The sequence below is a fragment of the Dermacentor silvarum genome, chromosome 7, assembly GCF_013339745.2.
Source record: "Dermacentor silvarum isolate Dsil-2018 chromosome 7, BIME_Dsil_1.4, whole genome shotgun sequence".
NCBI classification, from domain to species: Eukaryota; Metazoa; Arthropoda; class Arachnida; order Ixodida; family Ixodidae; genus Dermacentor; species Dermacentor silvarum.
In genome coordinates this window covers 97,156,116-97,176,966 of record NC_051160.1, presented here as the reverse complement: position 1 = coordinate 97,176,966, position 20,851 = coordinate 97,156,116, and the positions used below count along the sequence as shown (strand labels likewise).

Sequence of the window (20,851 nt, the reverse complement as noted above, 5' to 3'; positions counted from 1 at the left end):
CACTTAATGTAATTGCACATCCCCAATACCTTTATCCATCGGCTACATTTAAAACAAACCATCATCCAATCGCTTTTATTCGGCTTAATTCGTGGGCGGACAGACTTACTTCACCTCACCACTAATACCGATATCCTGTGAAACCCTGCGAATGAGCGCATAAGCTACCGTGCAGAATTATTACCAGACCAGGTGTGTGAGATAGTGCTTCTTCTATGCCCACTACAGCAACTCTCGTAGGCCTAACGTTCTTCTGCGTAGTAACTCAAAAGTGTTATTTTACGCAACCTCGTTTAAAGTCAGTGGCTTATGTAGTTCTCCTACTACTTCCAAAAGTGAAAAGATGCACATAACGTTTTCAAGTACTTGTAGCTGCATTACTTCAAAGTAAAATAAAGAATCGCATGCTAACGCTGTAAGAAATGGGGGTGGGACACATCATTGCTGTGCTGCGCACCTGTGCACGGTGCTACGGACGTTCATGCGCATTGTATTGTACAAAGCCGTCGTTCTGAAGCTTCGGTTGAGGGAGTTTAATCTTTAACACGATCTAGTAGAAGGCTCTCACTGGAAACACATGGCGGCCAAGCTGCTTTTTGTGGCTCTTCTGTGGTCCGTTTCTTTGACTGTGCTAAAATGCAACTGCTTCGGTTGTGGAAGACGGGCCTACAACATCAGAAAGGTAAAGTTTTTTTAACGCGAAAGTCCAGATACCTTGCTATGCTGACATCTGCCTTTAAAATAATGATTTACATGTTCTCAGACTATTCTCATGAATGGTATTTCAGCAACCCAGCACACAAAATTGTATTCAGTGGACAAGATATGCAGTCTTTCTGGCGGGAATTATTGAAACATTGTCTAAACACGGCTCATGTTTTAATAGTTTGGCCCATATACCAACATATAGTACAGTATCGTGTTACTTCTCGGTGACCGAGGTTAGCTGTGAAGTTTTTGCTTCTAGGGCCACTTCCTTACTATCTACATCATGCGGCTGACTGGAGATTTTACGCAATCTACCAGAAAAAAGAAGGTCCCTCATCTGGAGCGCATAAAGCATGAATGAAAGCAAGTCAAATAATTACGGTCCCAGCATGTCCAATGGAAAATCCAGTCGCGTAACGCCTCCGTTGCGTGATTTATCACACTAGGCAATAAAAATGCCGATGTTTAAATTGAGCCACCCAACAATATCCTAAGTCAACCGGAACCTTCAAATGTCCTGAAAAATTGGCAAAGTGAGAAACGGAGCTTACAAAAATGAGAAATAAAAATGTATTGACGCAAGTTCATTATGTTCTTTCTTTCGGAAAACATTTTTCATCGACACACCACTGCTACAGTGTTATCGCTGGGCGCAACACGAACCTACATGTAAGAATCTTCTCAAATACCGTCGCCGATCCTGTTGCGAAAAAATATTGTCTGTTGTCAGATAGCATGCGTGATGCAAACAGTGAAATGCTTTCTAGAATGTACGCATGTCAGCGCCAGACTCGTATATTGAATTATTCTATGAGTAATGTACAAACAGCCTGACCCGCATATCAAATTTCGATGACCGATAACTGCTTGTTGCTATCATTGTGTTCCGAGTGTCGCCTGTTTCTCGCATGTTCGCCCACTAAAAAGCTACGTTTCGTTGTATGGTTCTGTACCCTCACGACAATTAAAAAATATGAACTTATAACGCCTGCGAGTTTTTACATCACTGCACTTTGAATAACGTCTGTTACTAATGTTTGTACAATTCGTGTCTACAAATACTTCTTGATCTGACTCATAATAGCGCTTATGGTGTCCTGACAGTACACTACTCTTCCTGCTTTGTTAAAGCTAATATCCCTGCTGCACTTTTTTCCAACGTAGTGCTGATGGTACTCTCGAACAGAAAAACCGTCTCTTCTTGTGCAGAATCACTTTTGTCGCTCCAGTTGTTACTTTGCAATTGACTACTGTATTGTGAAACGTAATGTTGTTCTCCTGCGTGGCCCTAGTTTCTGAAATATTGAGGAGCAATGAACTGTCATCAGGTACTCGAATACACGTGGCTGGTCTCCGTATTCATGCCGGCATCCAATGTGGATTCAGCAAGAAACGCGAGCTGTTGTGGTGTACATATGATCGATGCAAGTTGCATATTTCTGAAAATAATCAATACGCTTAACTTACCGCATGCACAAAATTAGCCCTTTCGTTTACCTGTTGATTTGTTTTTTTTTATACCTCAATGTTCAATGAATAGATATGCTATAATTATGAGCTATGCGTTAAAATATGGTGAGTAATGTTAAGCGGAGTGATATGGAAGGTGGTATTCTTCAATAGTACTATTGAAACGATGAATTCAGTGTTTACAGGTACATAAAAATAATGAATGCACCATTTTCTGCCATGTTCACAAAAAATAACTTTGAAGTGCGCTGAAATGGGCCTACAACGGACTTCGTACACACAGCTTTCTTTGATTCTGGTGGAATATGTTCTCAACCTAAGAAATACACTTCAGGCGAATGCGAAGCCGCAACACGCGTTACGTCTTGCGACTACGGGCACATTTTTAGGGGGGATCATCATTTTGTCTTGCAAAAGGACTACAGTGTACTAGTCACTTCGCTGTCAATGAACTGAACGGGACATCAGCCGTAGCACGTGTCACATTGGTGAGTGGGACCAGTCTGTAATGCCATCTGAGCTCGCTGAGCAAATCATAGAGAGAGCACTAAACGATGCTGCTGTTGAAGTCTGTTTGGTTTTTACCACAATATAGCGACGCAGGAGCTACAAACAGCAAGTGTAACGACCGCCATCATGGTGTTCATCATCTTGGGCTATTATTTATTAATTTATTTATTTCAAAATACCCTACAGGCGCCATGAGGAGCATTGACGAAGGGGGGCATCGCTGCAAGACAGTTTTGCACGTGAATACCTAGACACGAGGACCGCAAAAATGAGTAGGAATCATCGTCGCAAAACACGGTTACAAATGAAGAAGATACGGTTGCGTACAAAACGTCGGCTAAATTTTATCACGCATATTGCTCGCGCAAAATATCAAACATCGTGTAAGAGAATGTGTCTGTACGAAGACATTTTCTGTGTGATATTCTTCTACATACAAGCATATCCATTGTGCACGAAGCCCTTTATTGAGGTGACAAGACTGAAGTACTTTTACTCGCCGTTTAATGGAGGTCGCACAATAATCACATGCTGAAATCAGAAGCACGGAACAGTGACTGCAGCTATTGTGCGCATGGAAGAACATATTGACCAATTTCAAAGTCTGTTGTTTGACAATAATAATACATGTCCGCCCAAGAAGCTGCGGCAACACTGCAGCCAGGTAATTTTTCTAACATTTCTTGGGAGAAGGTCGCAATTGATATTATAGTACCCTTCGAGCAAGCGCCCATTGGCTGTCTGCATGTAATAACGCCTAATATTCTCACACAAAGGAACAAGTATTAACTTTTTCAAATGAAGATTGTATAGATACCGCTAAAATTTTCAGCATCTAATCACCTTGTGTCAGTGCTCCGGACAACCCTGATATAAAGAATTGTGCCAACCCCACTCTCTGTGGGAATCTGCGTGATGCGAAGCATTTTGCAGGTGCTGGTGCTTGGGGTTTCTCAAAACAATACCTAGTGGGCCAACGTGTTCACGTCATTTCAGTGGCTGTGCGTGTCGGTAGGGAGCGTACGTGTTTGTAACGACAGCAGCACATTAACTACTTTGTAGACGGATGTATGGCGCCAAAGACACTATTTCTAGGCCAGCCGTCGGACGCGAGCCTATGACATAGTAATTGTTATGTTCTACATAGGTAGTGAAAAAGCGTAAGCGAAAGAACGACGGACTGTGACGTCATCAGCAACTACGTGTTATACAATCCTACGTATATATGGCTATTTCGTGTGGTGTATGGTAAAATTATGCTGGCATTTTTACTTTGGCGAAGAAATCGAGAAAACTTAATTAAATGGGCAATCATGAAGCCTGTACAGCATCGCACAGTTTCAACGCAGCGTAATGTGCTAGGAGGAAAGTACTGGGAAAAGTGGGCCTGTCCAGGAGATAGCACAAGCAAATAAAACCTTAAAGTGGCCCGGGGTTCAGGCGCCTTGCTTCAAAGGACTCGCTGGCTTTCGAATGAGGCATGCATGGGCTAATGCAAAAAGAAAGAAAAGAAAGCGATTGTGGTTACATGGTTAAAGAATCCAGCTGCTGTACCCGATCGCAGGGTTGCGATTCCTACATCGGTCACGCAATATCTCATTTTTCTGATAGGCAGGCGAGAGAGCAACTGTACCTACCGCTAAGTGCCAAGAATGAGGCAAACAATGGTTCGCAGTAAAAATAATATGACCTACCTTAGGCAGTACACCGAGTTAGTTTTGCCTAGCCATGTAAATGTGATATAGTGCAGAGTCTGGAAGTGCAGCCAGCGAGTGAAAAGGGCACAGGTAGACAATAAATAACGTATTGCTCATTGTCATAGGCCTTCGGTCACCCTTTTCTGAACGGCCCTGAACAAGTTGCGAAACCTACCCACGGAACACAATCTGAACACCTGCGTAATCGTTTATTCTCAGGTTTTATTGTGATTAGTATTCATAGTATACTTCGCGCACTTTTCTCGGGCTGTCTATTCCATCTGTGTATCTAGCCATTTTCAAGCTAACTTGGGTCATGGCTGCACCACGGTCTAGTGGTACACTTTCGAGCTACTGTGTGGGCGGGAACGGGTTTTGAAACCAAACATCAATACCGACTTGAGTCTCAGGTAGAGATTGGCAAAATGTCTCACTTCAGTGACCGCCTAGAAACGGCTCAGCTCACTGAAATGAACCGGATCACTTGAACGGCTCACCGGTTCACTTAAATATGTAACCTGTGTGGTGCAGATTCTATAGTTATTTGGCTTTGAAAAAAACGACATATGTATAATTTAATAACCGTGTTATTGGTACTTTCGCTATGTTTAGAGAATATTTCTACATATTTTAAAACCATGGGGGAATTTTAGTTGTAATGAAACTTCATTTTCTGATATTGGAGATAAGGAAGGAAGGAAAGAGCGGAGAAGGAAAGGCAGGGAGGTTAACCAGTTTAGCACAACCGGTTTGCTACCCTGCACATGGGAGCGGGATGAGGGGAATGAAAGATGGGGAGGTGAGAGAGAGAGAGAGCACACAGCACAGCACACACATCACCAGTCACAGTCCGTCACTCTTGCGTGGTACGTGACATCACTGTCACAGCCGCTTGTCCAAGACCCGTTCACCTACATGACAGACGTAGAGTTTCAGCGTCATTTTCGCCTTTCCAAGACGTCAGTGCACTGGCTGTGTGACGAGTCGGGCGAATGCCCTCGTCTGCAGAGACAGCGTGGCGGGCAAATTATGCTTTCCGAGCATAGCCTGGTGTGACTAGGCTGCGGAGGAAAATTTCGTTCGATCACTTCGGCTCTCTCCGGCTTCAACCGCTGTTCGTCCACCGCGCCCCAGCCCCAGGCCAAGTCCGGTGGCGTCATCGAAGTACTGGGGCACCTGCGAGCACCTGGGGTTCAATCCGGACCAACCAACCGTCGAAGGCGAAGTGGTCACATTGTATCGCCCACCAACGCCGCAGCGCGGAGTGCTATGGTCGGTGCTGCAAAGAGAAAAAAAATAAATGAAGATGCCCAGAGCGTGCGCGAGGCGCAAGCTCGGCACACGCAGTGTCGTTCTTAAAGCTTGCCACGCTGGTCGTCGCATTCGCCACTCGGCTCCCCGCCTTCGCCTACTGAGTAGGGACGACGGCACGGCTCGTCAGCCGCCGTCACGTCCTCCTACATCATTATATAGGAAGACTCAGAATGGACGCCGGGCTGCCTTCCGGTACAACAGGTGCCGAAAGCAGTTTTCGCTGTTAAACAGTACCGCTGCACTGCATGGGCGGAGAGGCGAAGGAAGTTACCTCGCCAACACGGACCGCCTCGGCATTCCGAACGACCACCTCTCCAAGCGGCAAATGATTTGGCTCACGTACTGCGTGAGCAAAAGCATAGACATATGGCTGTTGAAGGAGATGACCGGGGACTTGTTTCCTCGATCGGAGCACGCCATCGCCGACTGGAGGTCGCGAGGGACGAGCTGCTGGCACAACCTTCACTCGGTGGCCCCGGGAAGATAGCGCAAATTGACGAGTTTCTTCTTCGCAGCGAACAAAAGTACAATCGAGTGGGGTTAAAGATGGTGGCCCATGGGTCTTCAGCATGATCTGCGCGAAAAGGGGTGCTGACGACTTTTCATGGCCGAACGATAAAAGGCGGCGACGCTAGGCGCCATTATTGCAGCCAATGTATTAACCGGGGAGCATTATTCATATTGACGAATTGGCAGCGTAGAACTGTATCCCAATTTAGTGGATGCCAACGGAGCTATGCATCAATCTGCATTAGGATACAGTAAACCACAGCGTGAACTTTGTGGACCCCATCACGGGCGTTCACACACAAAAAATAGAATGTTATTGTCAAAAAAAAATTGAAGCTGCCACCTCGTCAGCAGGTGGGTATAGGGTCACTGCACCGATGCTAGAGTCCTACCTGGGATCGATGTGGTGGCAGTCAACAGCCATTTGCGCCTCAAACACGTTTCTTGCGTTTGTTAGAATCCACGTATCGCTCGGGCTACCCAATATAAACACTCTTTCCTGCGGTTGTTAGAAGCCATCGCTCGTTGCTAGCCAGTGTGAAGGTGCATCACAAAGTAAATGAAAATAAAGCGCAGATTTTAGACCCTTGTATGAGTGCTTTCCGGCATTCCTGAGTGCCTACACGGTAAACGCGCGGCAAACCACTTCTGCGCTAGCCGACGCCCACTTCGTCTCGCAGGCTTACTTCAGCCCGAGCAACGAGCAATCTGTTAAAGACGCAGTGCGACTACCAAGCGCGCACCAATCTTTGTTCGGGATTGCTAGCGCAATCACGTAGCGAGCCGCGCCAATCCACTCCGGAGGGGAAAAAAGGGCGAGAGTCCCCTCGTGGTATAACGTGAAACTTATTAAACTACGAATTAGTCTAATACACATTCAGTGTACATGTTGTAAACTTTAAAATGTTTGTAACCCACGTTAATGGGACTAATATTATTGTACTAAATGCATTTGTTTAATAACTTGATCGAGCCTGTAATGCACTCGGTGGAACAACCAACAAGTGAAAGAAGGCATGACCATGCACCGACCGTACCATCACATGCGCCCCAGTTTGTCGACCGCCCATATGGCAACGCCCAAGGGATGATAGCCACCCAGAGGGAATTTATATAAACCAATGAAACTGGAGGCGTGCCGACGGACAAACTTTGTCTTGTTAGCATTAGTTTTTTCATCTTGGGGCGTCGCCAGAGCTCGTGAAGATCCCTAGTTTCGCCAAACTCGGCGCATCCTGCATAGCACCCCTGCACTAATTTCAGAGGAGCATGGAACCTATGCAGAGTAGCATACACCTGTATGTCGATTATACACCATCACCGTCATCATCATCAACCTATATTTATGTCCACTGCAGGAGGAAAGCCTCTCCTTGCCATCTCCAATTACCCGTGTCTTGCGCTGATTCCAACTTGAGCCTGCAAATTTCCCAACTTCATCACCTAACCTAGTTTTCTGCCGTCCTCGACTGCGCTTCCCTTCTCTTGGTATCCATTCTTCAACTCTAATGGGCCACCGGTTATCCATCCTATGCATTACATGGCCTGCCCAGCTCCATTTTTTTTCTCTTAATGTCCATTACTCGTAGAATATCTGCTATCCCTGTTTGCTCTCTGATCAGCAGGGCTATCTTCCTTTCTCGTAACGTTTGGCCTAAGATATTTGTTTCATCGCGCTTTGTGCAGTCCTTTACTTGTTCCCTTGATTCTTTGTTAACCTCCAAGTTTCTGCCTCATATGTATAGCACTGGTGGCCTGCAATGATTGTACACTTTTCTTTTGAACAACAGTGGTAAGCTTCCAGTCAGGAATTGGCAATACCTGCCGTATGCACTCTAGTCCAACTTTAAAGATCTTCTGTAAATGTCCTTCTCATGGACAGGGTCCCCTTTGAGTAATTGGCCTGAATAAACGTGCTTCTCTTCAGACTTTAGAGGCTGACTGGCGATCCATAATTGTTGTTCTCTTGCCAGGCTATTGAACATTATTTTGTCTTCTGCATATTAATCTTCAACCCCACTCTTACACTTTCTTGATTTAGTTCCTCAACCATTTGATCTAATTCGTCCCCATTGTTGCTTAATAGGACTATGTCATCTGCAGACCAAAGGTTTCTGAGATATTCGACGTTGATACTCACTGCTAAGCATTCCCAGTCTAAGAGCTTGAACATATCTTCTAAGCATGCAGTGAATAGCATTGGAGTGTCACCTTCCCTGACTGCTTTCTTGATAGGTAAGTTTCTCCTTTTCTATGGAGAACCAAGGAAGGTGGAGAATATTTCTAGATATTTGCCAAGATATTCACGTACGCCTCCTCTACATAATTACGCAATGCCTCTATGATTGGTGGTATCTGTACTGAATGAAATGCTTTTTCATAATCTCTGAAATACATACAGAGAGGTTGATTGTGCTCCGCAGGTTTCTCGATTACCATATTGGTGACACGGATATGATCCACCGTAGAATATCCCTTCCTGAAGCCAGCCTGTTCGTTGACTGAAGTTAAGTGTTGCCCTGCTTCTATCGAAAAATATCTTGTGATTATTTTTTACAATACTGAAAGCAACCGTATCGGTATATATACTTCCATTCTTTTACGTCTCCCTTCTTATGGATTACTATAATGTTGGTGTTCTTCCAGCCTTCTGGCACACTTGAAGTCGTGAGGCATTGCGTATAAAGGGCCGCAAGCTTTTCAAGCATGATATCTCCTACATCTTTAAATAAATCAACTGTTATTACGCATTCTCCAGAAGGTTTTCCCCTGGTCAGGTCTTGCAAGGCCCTTCTAACTTCTTCGCTAGTTATAGATGCTGCACTCTGTGCACTGTACAGGTCCGTATAGAATTCTTCTGCATCTTTTACTATGTCATCAAAATTGCTGATAATATAACCGCGCTTATCTTTCAGTGCATGCACCTTGCCTTATCTTATGCGAAGTTTTTTTCTCACTGATTTCATACTGCGTCTATATTTTACTGCTTCCTAAATATTTTCCACGGTAGAATGTCTGATATCCCTTAATTTCTTCTTGGTGATCAATTGCGACAGTTCAGCGAATTTTATCTGATCTCTCGAGTTTAACACCTTCATGTTTTGCCGTTTCTTTATTAGGTCCTCTGTTACTTGGGAGAGCTTGCCTACTAGTTGCCTAGCTTTTCAAGCATGATATCTCCTACATCTTTAAATAAATCAACTGTTATTACGCATTCTCCAGAAGGTTTTCCCCTGGTCAGGTCTTGCAAGGCCCTTCTAACTTCTTCGATAGTTATAGATGGTGCACTCTGTGCACTGTACAGGTCCGTATAGAATTCTTCTGCATCTTTTACTATGTCATCAAAATTGATGATAATATAACCGCGCTTATCTTTCAGTGCATGCACCTTGCCTTATCTTATGCGAAGTTTTTTTCTCACTGATTTCATACTGCGTCTATATTTTACTGCTTCCTAAATATTTTCCACGGTAGAATGTCTGATATCCCTTAATTTCTTCTTGGTGATCAATTGCGACAGTTCAGCGAATTTTATCTGATCTCTCGAGTTTGACACCTTCATGTTTTGCCGTTTCTTTATTAGGTCCTCTGTTACTTGGGAGAGCTTGCCTACTAGTTGCCTTGGTGCCTTACATCCAACTTTAATTGCTGCTTCTGAGATCAGCCTAGTTACGCTTTCATTAATTACCCCTATGTTATCATAGTGTTTCTGTTTTAAAGCTGCATATTTGTTTCCGAGCACCAGCCGGAATTAGTCTGTTTTTAACGTTACTGCGTCTAGGTTGGCCTGTTCCTGCTTGACTAATTTTACTATTTCTCTCTTAGAATTGAGAAAAATCCTAGTCTTCGCTAACATATAGTCATTGAACTTTACTCTATATAACACTTCTGCATCCTGCACTATGCTGGGATCGGCACAGAGAATGAAATCTGTCTCATTCCTTGTTTCTCCATTAGGGCTTTTCCAGGTCCAGTTCCTGTTGCTGCGCTTCCTAAAGACGGTGCTTATGAAGTGCTTATATACTAACGGCCACGTCCTCTGCTACAGAGATGTTTCAGATAAGAGAGAATTCGGGGTAGGATTTCTAGTGCATAAGGACATCGCAGGCCATTTTCACAAATTCTACAGCATTAATGAGAGGGTAGCAGTCGTCGTAATCAAGCTGAATAGAAGGTATCGAATGAAGGTAGTACAAGTCTACTCCCTAACCTCCAGTCAGGATGATTAAGAAATAGAACAGTTCTATGAAGATGTTGAATTAGCGATGAATAAAGTGCAAACTCAGTATACTGTAGTCATGGGCGACTTCAATGCAAAAGTGGGGGGAAAACAGGCTGGTGAGCATCGATTCTAGGAACACTAGAGAAGAGATTGGCAAAATTCGCGTAATGGAATAGGCTCCTAGTAACGAATATACATACGGCGGCTCTATTGAGGCCAGGGCGTGGCATGGCTCCTGCCGCCGTTTGCGTCCTAATGACTAGTAAAGCTGGACAAGGCGCTTTATCGCCTTCTCCAGCCACGTCGGGTGCTACGTGATTTGATGTACTGGCGTTCAATTTTGGCTGGTTTGTTTTTTTACGAAACTGTGATTGTTCTTTGGTTTAAGCTCTAATACCCCGCACGAGACTTTACAATGTTTCTTCGTACCTATGCGGATCAAATTTTGATCGATGTCTTATCGCATACGTAGAAAGCATGGTAGCTTCTACAGGATATCACCGTTCGGTAAATCTTTCTGCCAAATTTGAAAGATCCCGCGAACGCATGTATGTAGCTACGTTTCATCCGCAAGGAATTAAATTATGGGGTTTTACGTGCCAATACCACCGTCTAATTATGAGGCACGCCGAAGTGGGGGACTATGGTATAATTTGGATCAAATGGGGTTGTTTAACATAACCTATATCTAAGCACACGGGTATTTTCTGCATTTCGGCCAAATCTAAGCGCGGCCGCCGTAGCCCATTCGCAAGAAAGAGGCTGTCAAATACGTAAAGCAAGATATACGCGACGAAAGCAACCATTCTGTCACGTGAGAAAAGCGTCAATTCTCGTAAATTGATGATATGTAGATTGTTTGAACATGTGAATGAATATTGTCGTAGAGCGTCGCAATTTACTGGTACGTCTTTTTTTTCGGGGGGGGGGGGGCGTTCTACCTAATTAGAGGGCCAGAGAAATTTTTCTTAGTTTTAGTATAACAGTGCCATGATTTATCCTGGACGCGCGCAAATTCAACGATAAATGGCAACGTTTGTAAACAACGAACGCAAAACAAACCTCCTAAATTGTGGCATAAAATCACTGCACGCTGTCTGTCGCCATGGCAGAAAGATGTCACGTGACTGCACACTTCAATGCGAGAACGAATTGCAGCACCGGCCATTGCAACGTTGGCGCTCAGACTCAATAGTAGGTGACAACCTAAGAATTCAATATCAGATCCGCCAACAATCATAGAGTGCACCTACCATGCACTTCTGAAAGAGAGCCGATGCGCCTGGAGTTCCATTACCAGCTTAATAACTTTGCTCTGCGAATGTAAATGATAGGCAAGCCAGAAATAAATCTTGATACTTCAGGATAAGGTGGTACCTTTGGCTGAGCACGGGAATTAGGATCACCCACAAAAAAGGGCGGGTCGTCATTGTTTCATCCTAAAAACCGAGGCACAAAAACAGGTCTGTACGGAGAAAACCTTGGTTTAAATTCACAAACTACTCAACGCCTCGAAAATATGGGAACCTAATTGGCAAGCACATCCATGGAAATGGCGTTTCCATTGGAAAATGTACATTTAGTGTTTTATTGTTATGTTGTCACTGATTATACTTTTGCAAATACTGGGATGCTATGGTAATGAATCGTATCAACAGCTGTTCGCTCAATCAACCGCTCTAATAAATAGGTGTGCGAATGTAGGATTTTTCAGTATGAATCGAATTGCAGGTCCGATTATCGAATCGAATATTGATGACTGTAATGCAGATGCATGTATTTACAACATGCACATTTATTTCGGTTTAATTATCACAGTCGTAGCGACTATAGGGAAAAATTAATAAACAACCATCTATCGCATACAATTATGATCAGATTGAAGCACAAAATCACTACAATCGTCGTTAAAAGAACTGTACGACTAGCCAATCGGCATCCTGAGAGCCTGGTTGCGCACAATATTTCCAAGAATGACATGCTGGTGTATGACAAGCTTTACAAATCACTAAATAACTAGTTATTAAAAAGTATCAGAAGTTGCGGGAAAAGCAAACAAGCTATTTGTGTGCTGAAGAAGCAATAAAGGTCCCGTTACAAGGAAAACATCACTGGCTGTGTCGTAACACATAAAGTTTCTGCATGACTAGACTGCAAAAAAACACTAATTTGAAGACGACAAGGAAAATGGCCATGTAATGGACGTGAAGAAGGGAGTCAAGGGGCCCCAATTTTGTTAACAACCACATGAAGCCATCATATAATAAAGAAATAAAGCATTCAGGAAATTATTTGTAGTTTCTCAGTGAAGCGCATAAATTATAAGCTAAAAGTAAAGGAAAGCGGAGGAAAAAACATTTTGCTGCCAGTGGGAGTCAATACGGCAACCTTCGCATTAAGCGCACACTGCGCTATCAATTCTGCTACGGCAACGACTGTTCTTAAGTGCACATTCTTGAATTTTCTTGCATGTGTGTAAGATCTAACCAAACGGGTGCTAGATAGCGCCACGCTTCCACCGCGAAACTGAAAACAAAGCTTGCATTACCCAGTTTATTCATGCATTGCTTCGATAATATGTGTGGTTGTTTTACTTGTGATAATTTGCGATACATTGTTCAGCAGATGGAGAGCAGTACCGACGATTTTAACAGTCTGTTGTTGCGAAATAATTGCTTAGTTGAAATATAAGTAATCGCTAGTTCAATATAGCTAGTGCGAGATATAACGCACTAGCTATATAACGCACTCGGGTACTCCACTGCAGTATTCGTATTTGAAACTTCGAATAATAGCCCACTCCTAATTCAAGTGAATTGTAAGCGTGATTGTGTGAGTGAGTGAAATAACTTTATTGAGACCAGCAGAGTGAGGCCTTGACCTAGGACGCCCTAGGGGCGGTAGAGAGACCCTGTAACCCGGCTGCCTCTTGAGCTCGCTGGATGGCCCATAGTTGATCTTGCAGATCTGAGCTTATCCGCGCGTCTTTCCACCGCGCCCCAAGCTGTTCTGGGGAGACTGCATTTTTATCTTGCACATGTATGCAATCCCATAGAATGTTAGCGAATATTGTTTAACTGCGCGAAAAGACGGTCCAAAGAGACAGCAAGGGACAAGGACGGGCGCATGCCTTGTCTGCGCCCGTCCTTGTCACATGCTGTCTCGGTGGACCGTTTTTTCACGCACTTAAGCAATGTTCGTTAATATGTACCAACTTGCCGAACAACAAGTTCTTCTAAGCCCATAGAATGCGTTCTAGGGTGGCGTGTACTGTCCTACATAATTTACCCAAGTCATCTGGGTATAGTTCGGGGTAGATGCGATGCAGGTGCACCTTATTTTGGAAGGTTCTAGTTTGAAGTCACCTTCAGTCAACCGTCTGAGATCTGTCTAATTTGGAGCTAGGAGGTGAGAGTATGCACGTCGACTTTTGGTAGAAGCGGGTGATGTTGGATAATCTGAACATTCTGTCCCTCTCCTTCCAGGCCTCCCCACCCGTTCCTTCGGAGGAAGCTTCTTCGCGAGCGCGGTAAATGAGACCTCGCGCGACGCGGTGGGCTTCCTCGTTGAGGTTGGGAGCGGGGGACTCACAGGAGATGTGGACTGGGAACCAAATGATGTATCTCTCTGTTATTTCATCTAATGATATGAGCTGGGCTTTCCCGTGGAGTATGTTAGCGGGCTCGGGTGATATTCTTCCTCGCGCATAGTTTCTGATGGCTGACTGCGAGTCGCTGATGACGTATCGACATTGGAGGGAAACTAAGGACTGAGCGATAGCTACTTCTGCAATTTCACTATTATTAGAGCGTATCCAGCACGTGATTATGCACTCGTGGTCAGAGTTTATTACTACTACGACAAAGGATTTGTGACTCGGGTACTCCAATGCATCCACGAGTGCCTCCTCCTCCTTTCCCTCCGGCCCTGGTCAACTTCGGGGTGCATGATTTTGGGAAGAATGGGGACCTGGATATTTTCCCTGATTACCTTGGGAACGGACACTTTACATCCTTGTAGATTATGATAGCCTATCCCTAATTTGCTGAGGATACAGCAAACTGCCCGTGCGCGAACCGGCTAGTCTCTTCAACAGAGCAATCCGTTGAGCTTCTATCAGCTCCTCTGATGTGTTGTGTGTACCCAAGTGAAGTAGTCGCCGGTGCTGGTACTATCTGGAGGGCCGAGAGCTTGCTTGTACGCCTTTCGTATAAGTGCGCTGATGTTAGCTTTTTCGGGTGAATACCAATTGAGGTATGCCGCCACGTATTTAATGTGACTTATGGCGAAGAAATATACAAGTCTGACGACGTTAGCTTCTTTCATTCCCTGGAGTTTGTTTGTGACTCTCGTGATTAGCCTTATTGCGCTGGTTACTTTAGTTACTAGCCTCATTATGGTTTCTCCGTTAGTGCCATTCGATTCGATGATGAATCCTAGGATTCTGATCGGTTCCTCTACGGGGATAGCCCTGCCATTTTTGGTGCCAATTTGGATTTCTTCGTAGGCTCAGTTCCGGTTGTAACCTTTGGGTGGTCTGCCTTTAGCGTGGGTCAATCGAGTAGGAGTTCGGATTTATCCGGCGAGTACTCGAGGCAACCTTCGAGACACTCCACGATCGTATCGACGGCCTCCTGGAGTCTCTGCTCATTCTCTTGCTCTCTGCCTTCAGACACCCCGATGGTGATGTCATTGGCATATGAGGAGTGATGTATTCTATGTACGGAGTTGAGCCGTTCCGGGAGGCCTATCATTGTTAGATTGAACAGCATGGGCGATATGACTGAACCCTGCAGGGTGCCAGTGTTACCCATGTATCTCTCCTCAAATCTGAGTTGTCCTGTCCGTGAGGAAGTCCTTGACATAATTATATGCTCTCGATCCTAAGCCTAATTGGCTTATTTGATTTATTGTAGCTGCATGCGCTGCTTTGTCGAATGCATTCTTGAGGTCTAATCCTAGTATCGCCCTAGTCAATCTTGTTTTATTGTCTAGGATCTGCTGTTTTATTTGCAGCATGGCGTCTTGTGTGCATAGCTGGGCGTGAAACCAGAGCATGGAGCCTGGGTAAATTTCCTTCTTCTCAAGATAGTTATTGATTCTATTTTAGAAAGCGTGTTCCATCAGCTTTACAGCGCATGACGTGGGTGAAATGGGGCATAAGTTCGACAGATCGGGTTGTTTTCCGGGCTTGGGGGTAAGGATTACTTTACGATCTGTTCATTGTGCTGGGATGGCACCTTCTGCCCAACATTCGTTTATATATTGCGTGATGTTCTCTATTGCTTGATCGTCTAGGTTCCGGTGAGTTCTGTTGGTAATCATATTCCGGTCCAGGTGCGGATTTGGTGTTGAGCTTCTGTAGCGCTGCCCTAATTTCAGCTACGGAGAACTCCTCATCTAGGAGCTCGTTCGTGCCTCCGGTATATTTCCCGTGCTCTATTACGAGTTGCTAGCCTCGGCGATAAGGTCCTCCTCGCTGCCTTTATACTCGTGCGCCAGCCTACGCAAGGTTTGCGTGTGTTCCGATTTGGTGTTATCTGGGTCGAGCAGGTGTTTGAGCATGCGCCATCTCTGGCCTGCGTGCATTTGCCCATCCAGCGTATTACAAACTTCGTTCCATTGTTGTTTGCTTAGCTGCTGACAATGTTCTTCTATCTGCTTGTTCAGCTTGGCTACACGCTTGCGCAAGCTCCTATTGTGCCTGTGGCCCCGCCATCTGTTCTGTAGTGGTTGTTTGGCCTCGCACTTGTGCCCGAGACCGCTATCAATCTTCTCTATGGGGGGATCTGACGTGATCGTTTGCGTAGCCTCGTTGTTGTATAACGTCTTTGACCCATTGCGCCAAATACTTTATGGGAGCTTGTTTTTTGACATCTCCGACTTTGCGAAACCTATCCCAGTCTGTCCACATAACCTGTCGTCTATCGTCTATTGTCGTCTAACATGTCGTCTACCGCCCCTTCAATGTTGGTTTCAACTATATTATGATCGCTCCCCAAATCTTTAAATGTGTTTTAGGGACAAAGCACCTTGGGGTTGAGGCTTGTCCATCTGTTCACATTGTGCGTGCTCACGGCCAACGTTGGCCGCGCCGTAACCATAGCAACGCAGAGGGCGGAGGAGGGCGGTGCGGCGTATGCGCACGCGGTCTCCTCCTCGCCAGCTCCTAGCTCACTTCCCGACCCCCGCTTCTCTTCTCTCCGCGGTGCGCTCCCTCAATGCCCACGCAAAAGACGTCGAACCAGATCCCGTAATAACGAAAGCAGACGTCATTTGCTTTACCGAAACGTGGAACGCGAGACCGCATATCAATGGATTCTTCCCCGTCGTCTGCACAGAAAAAGCAGACTGTTCGGCGGGTGGTGTTGGGATGTACGTGAAATTGCCAGAGACCGCGGAGGATCTCGACCTACCAATCACGATCCAAACTCACAACGGCGAACACGCTGCAATAAAACTATCCGGCGGAACCGTCGTCATGACAGCGTTCTTGGCACAGAATATTGCCCGAGGTAACGTAGAAACGTACATCGATCTAGTCATGCGAGAATACGAAACAAAGCACAAGAACAACCCCTTTGTAGTTCTCGGAGACTTCAACGTAGACATAACGGACAGCGACTGGCGTTTGCAGTATATGACGTCTCGATACGCTCTGCGATGCATTTCGTATGATTGGAAACAACTAACAACCACCAGGGGAACGTGCATAGGCCTTGTCTTCCAACTTCAGGCTAGATCCGATCGAACAACCATTGGCTCTACATTTCACGGACCACAAAGCAGTGATAATGAAGGGAACACGGAATCCAGGTCTCAACACGGCATACGAGTTATGACAAATAAAACATTGTATATACTGTACACACGCGTCGTCACTTATTTACATGCGCGAGTGGGCAGTGTCACGGGTGATTTACAGTAAGAACGACCCCCAGTGCTTCGTCCACTCCTCATGATTCACTTCGTGGAGATGCGTGGATTTTTCCATTTGGCGGTCCCCGCGTTACGAAATAATGTTAGATCTGGAGTTATGTCCCTCGCGAGACCAGTCCCTATACACGTGGGGGAGTGAAGGTCGGTTATGTGAGTTATATCGGTTTCTTGAATATCCTTCCATAGCACTTTGCCTTTGGCTGTTTTGTGTCCGTATCCCCATGAGCTGTGTGGGGCATTAAAGTCTCCTTCAATGACGATGGGGTTAGGTCCCGCTATTAATACTGCCTTCTTACAGAGATACCGAAAGCGCTGTCGTATGTGTGCACGATTGCTATACAAATTTAGAATAAACGTTCTCGGAAGCTTTTTTTTATTATTCTAGGGGGAAGTTCTACGAGTAAGTGCTCGATTTCTGTGATCTGGGTGTCGTGGCGGATTGCTACGAATCCCTTCCTTATCAGGGTGGTTAGTGTTCTATTATCCCCGTTCGTGGGGCCGATCGCCTGAAATCCCGATAGCTTAGGTAACCCATGCTTTCCTGCAGAATTAGAACATATGGTTTGGTTTTGATCTTAAGGTGTGGTTGCAGGACGGCTCTCTTCCCCTCATAGCTCCTACAATTCCACTGCTATATAATTAAATCTTTTTTTCCGTGCTTCCCTATTTTGATTTGGGTATTAAGTCTTTTTTCCTTTGCGTCCCTAATTTGATTTGAGTACTGAGGAGGGAGATGAATGGAAGGAGGCAGGTCCCATGACACTAGTTGGGAGAGCAGCTGTTCTGGTGCCCTGCGGTAATTGTGAATTGTCCACGGTGCTGATCGCCAGGGCGTTGGCTGGAGGCGCTGGAGATGCCCTAGGGTTGAAATTGGCTAGGTTAGCCTCGAGTTTATCTAGTCTATTCATGATCATGTAGATTGCAAGCGAGAGGTTGTTCGTTGCCTCTGCCTGTTCTTTAACTGAATTCTGTATTTCGGACAATGTTTGATTCATACTTGAATTTTGCGTCGCGGTTTTGTCAATAGACGCCTGACCTTTTATTTTCAGTGGCGGAAGGATGCTGTTCTGTTCCATTCGATTATCTGGAATTGCCTCGAGACTCTCCAGGCCCGCGGAACGTGTTGGACTGGCAGTTATTTCAGTACAGCTTTTAAGGCTTTCTATTTCCTTAGTGAGTTGAAATATTATTTCTCTAAGCTGAGCGTTTTCGTTTTTGATCACGGCAATTTCATTGAGATTAAGCGCAGTCTCCCCCACAGACCCGGGGCGCGTCCCTTTAACCGGTTCTGACCAGCTCGCCGCGAATGGCGGGTCGCCTTGATAGCCGTTGCCGCCCCTTGGCTTGGTCTGGACCGGGATCTGGAGCGGGATGGAGTCCGGCCGCTCAGGTTCGGTCTGTTAGACTGGGAAGTGCGGCCTCTTGGCGTCGTGCGGGACCCAGATCGGGACCTGGACCCAGGCGTTGCCCTCCTCCTAGATCTGGACCTCCCGCCATCGGTCGACCCGGTGGTGGGAAGATGCTACTCCTGCTGTTGCTGTTGCATTTGTCGGAGCCATTAGCGTTGCTTGACGATGTAGGGTTCTTTTGAACTTGGCCTGGAATGCTTTGTCAGCCGTGGGACGATCCATGCCGCATAGCTGACATCTTGGCTGACACTTGTGCTCCTGACTTGGGTTGGGCCTTCCACATCCCGCACATAGTTTGTCGTTTGGCCTCGGGCACACATCGCTCCTGTGCCCAAGTCTGTTGCACTGTTTCCAAAAGTCCATTCGTTTTCTGTATAGAGGACATCGCGCGAGCACTGCTCTGTATAGAACGTACGACGGAACTCTGTAGCCGTCGAAAGGACTATCACCGTCGTGGTGTTTCCAAGACGTTTAACTGCGATCGCCGTAGGGTTTGTGGGTGTGATAACTGCCGCAGTGATATCTCGCGGGATTTCTTCCAAGGAGACACCTCTGATTACTCATTTGGCGGTGATTTCCGCTGCCGTCTCGTAAGCACCCACCTCTTACACCTTATCATTCGCCTTGATGTGTTTGATTCCTTGGTATTTGACTGCATGCTCTTGATTAAGGGTGCTGACGACCACGATGTTCTGGAAGTTGTTCGGGCAGATTGTGTCGATATCGTCTAGCTCCGTTAAGCTTAGCTGGGATATCTGCAGTCCTCCTCTTGGCCTGATGACTATCTTATAGTCTCCTGTTGGCAGTATTGGCATTCTGCTTGCCATGTTACTCTTGAATATAAGTTGTGCGTCATCCCTTCTTGGTGGTCGGGTAGGGCTAGCAAGGACATGCTTCCTCTCCTCCTTTGCACGTTTTCTGTATATAACTTCTTTCCAACCGTTGTCTACGTCGTCCTCCCATCGGGTGACTTCCTCAACCTGCTCATCATCCATCGTTGACGCTTATTGCCTCTTGGGCGCATGCGCCCAGACCTGGGTTTCGTGAGGTGGCTCGAGGCATCTCAGAGAGATGGCGGGAATAGCAGGCAGCGGTCGTGAGGTGGTTTTCAATCACAATCATGATTGCGTGATTCAAGACTTATCGAGAGCGGATTTTCACAACAGCCTGAACGTTACGAGGGCATGCTTTACATTAGGATGATTTTTTTTCGGTGACTGTCTTTCTTTTTTGGATTAGTTGAGCGCTTTGAAGTAACTCTACATGACAGGAAAAAGTTTGTTTTTCTTTTTTTACCGTTCAGGTACAGCAAACAGTGCTCTTCAGGAAACAAAAGTTACAAAGAGAAACCTGGTATAGCACTTATGTCCTTCTTGCAATGGACAGCTGGAAGCTGGACCATCTCACTGCCGGTACAGTCTTCATAAATGCTGTCATCAAAGAACTCTGGATTATTTAAAAAATGACTTGTTGTATGAAGACACGACGTCAAGAAGTGATCTAAACAACCGAAAAATCGGGAACATTTTGCTTCCCGAGAATGCGGGCCCTTTTAAAATATTGAATCACAATCAGAGAGAGAGAGAAAAAGAAATATTTACAGAAAGGCAATCCCAGTCAGGTTTAAGCACAAGCCTATGGCATAGAAGCCGAAGCGTAATTAAAATTTGGAATGATTCGCTTGGTTCTCTATGGCACGTCTTTGAACAGGAGGAACTTTCTCCGCTTAATGGGCTGCCATGAGACTTTGGATTTCATTGAAAAATGACTATGATACTGCGCTATCGCTCTGCTTTGACCATCGAGAAGTTTCGTGCGGCTTTGTGGCTCACGCAGATTCAGACAGTGGCCGCAACTCAGTGTTTATTTGGCATTAAGTATAGTGACCATTTTTATGACTCTAATGGAATTACTCTGATTTCTGTTTCAGTTATTTTTTACGTCGGAACCAATATGGATACATACCACCACTGGACGCACCAAAGTGAGGTGTTTAGTGGACGTGGTGGACAGAATGGAAATCATGACCGTAAACTTCACAAGATAGTGTTACAATCGAGGCTACAAGTAAC

General features: G+C 45.4%; 1 protein-coding gene across 3 annotated transcripts in view; it reads left to right on the top strand.

Annotated features, from left to right (window-relative positions):
• Positions 1-489: 489 nt before the first annotated feature.
• Positions 490-20,851, top strand: part of LOC119458302 (uncharacterized) — a 104,397-nt gene continuing 84,035 nt past the window's right edge. Inside the window, exons 1-2 of one of the 3 annotated variants that reach the window (XM_037720138.2) lie at positions 490-682; positions 20,710-20,768. In XM_037720138.2, coding sequence (XP_037576066.2) covers positions 578-682; positions 20,710-20,768 — 164 coding nt within the window. In that variant the 5' untranslated portion in view covers positions 490-577. Of the gene's footprint in view, positions 683-20,709; positions 20,847-20,851 lie in introns of those variants that run through there. The other 2 variants (XM_049671061.1, XR_007467959.1) reach the window with 2 other exon arrangements.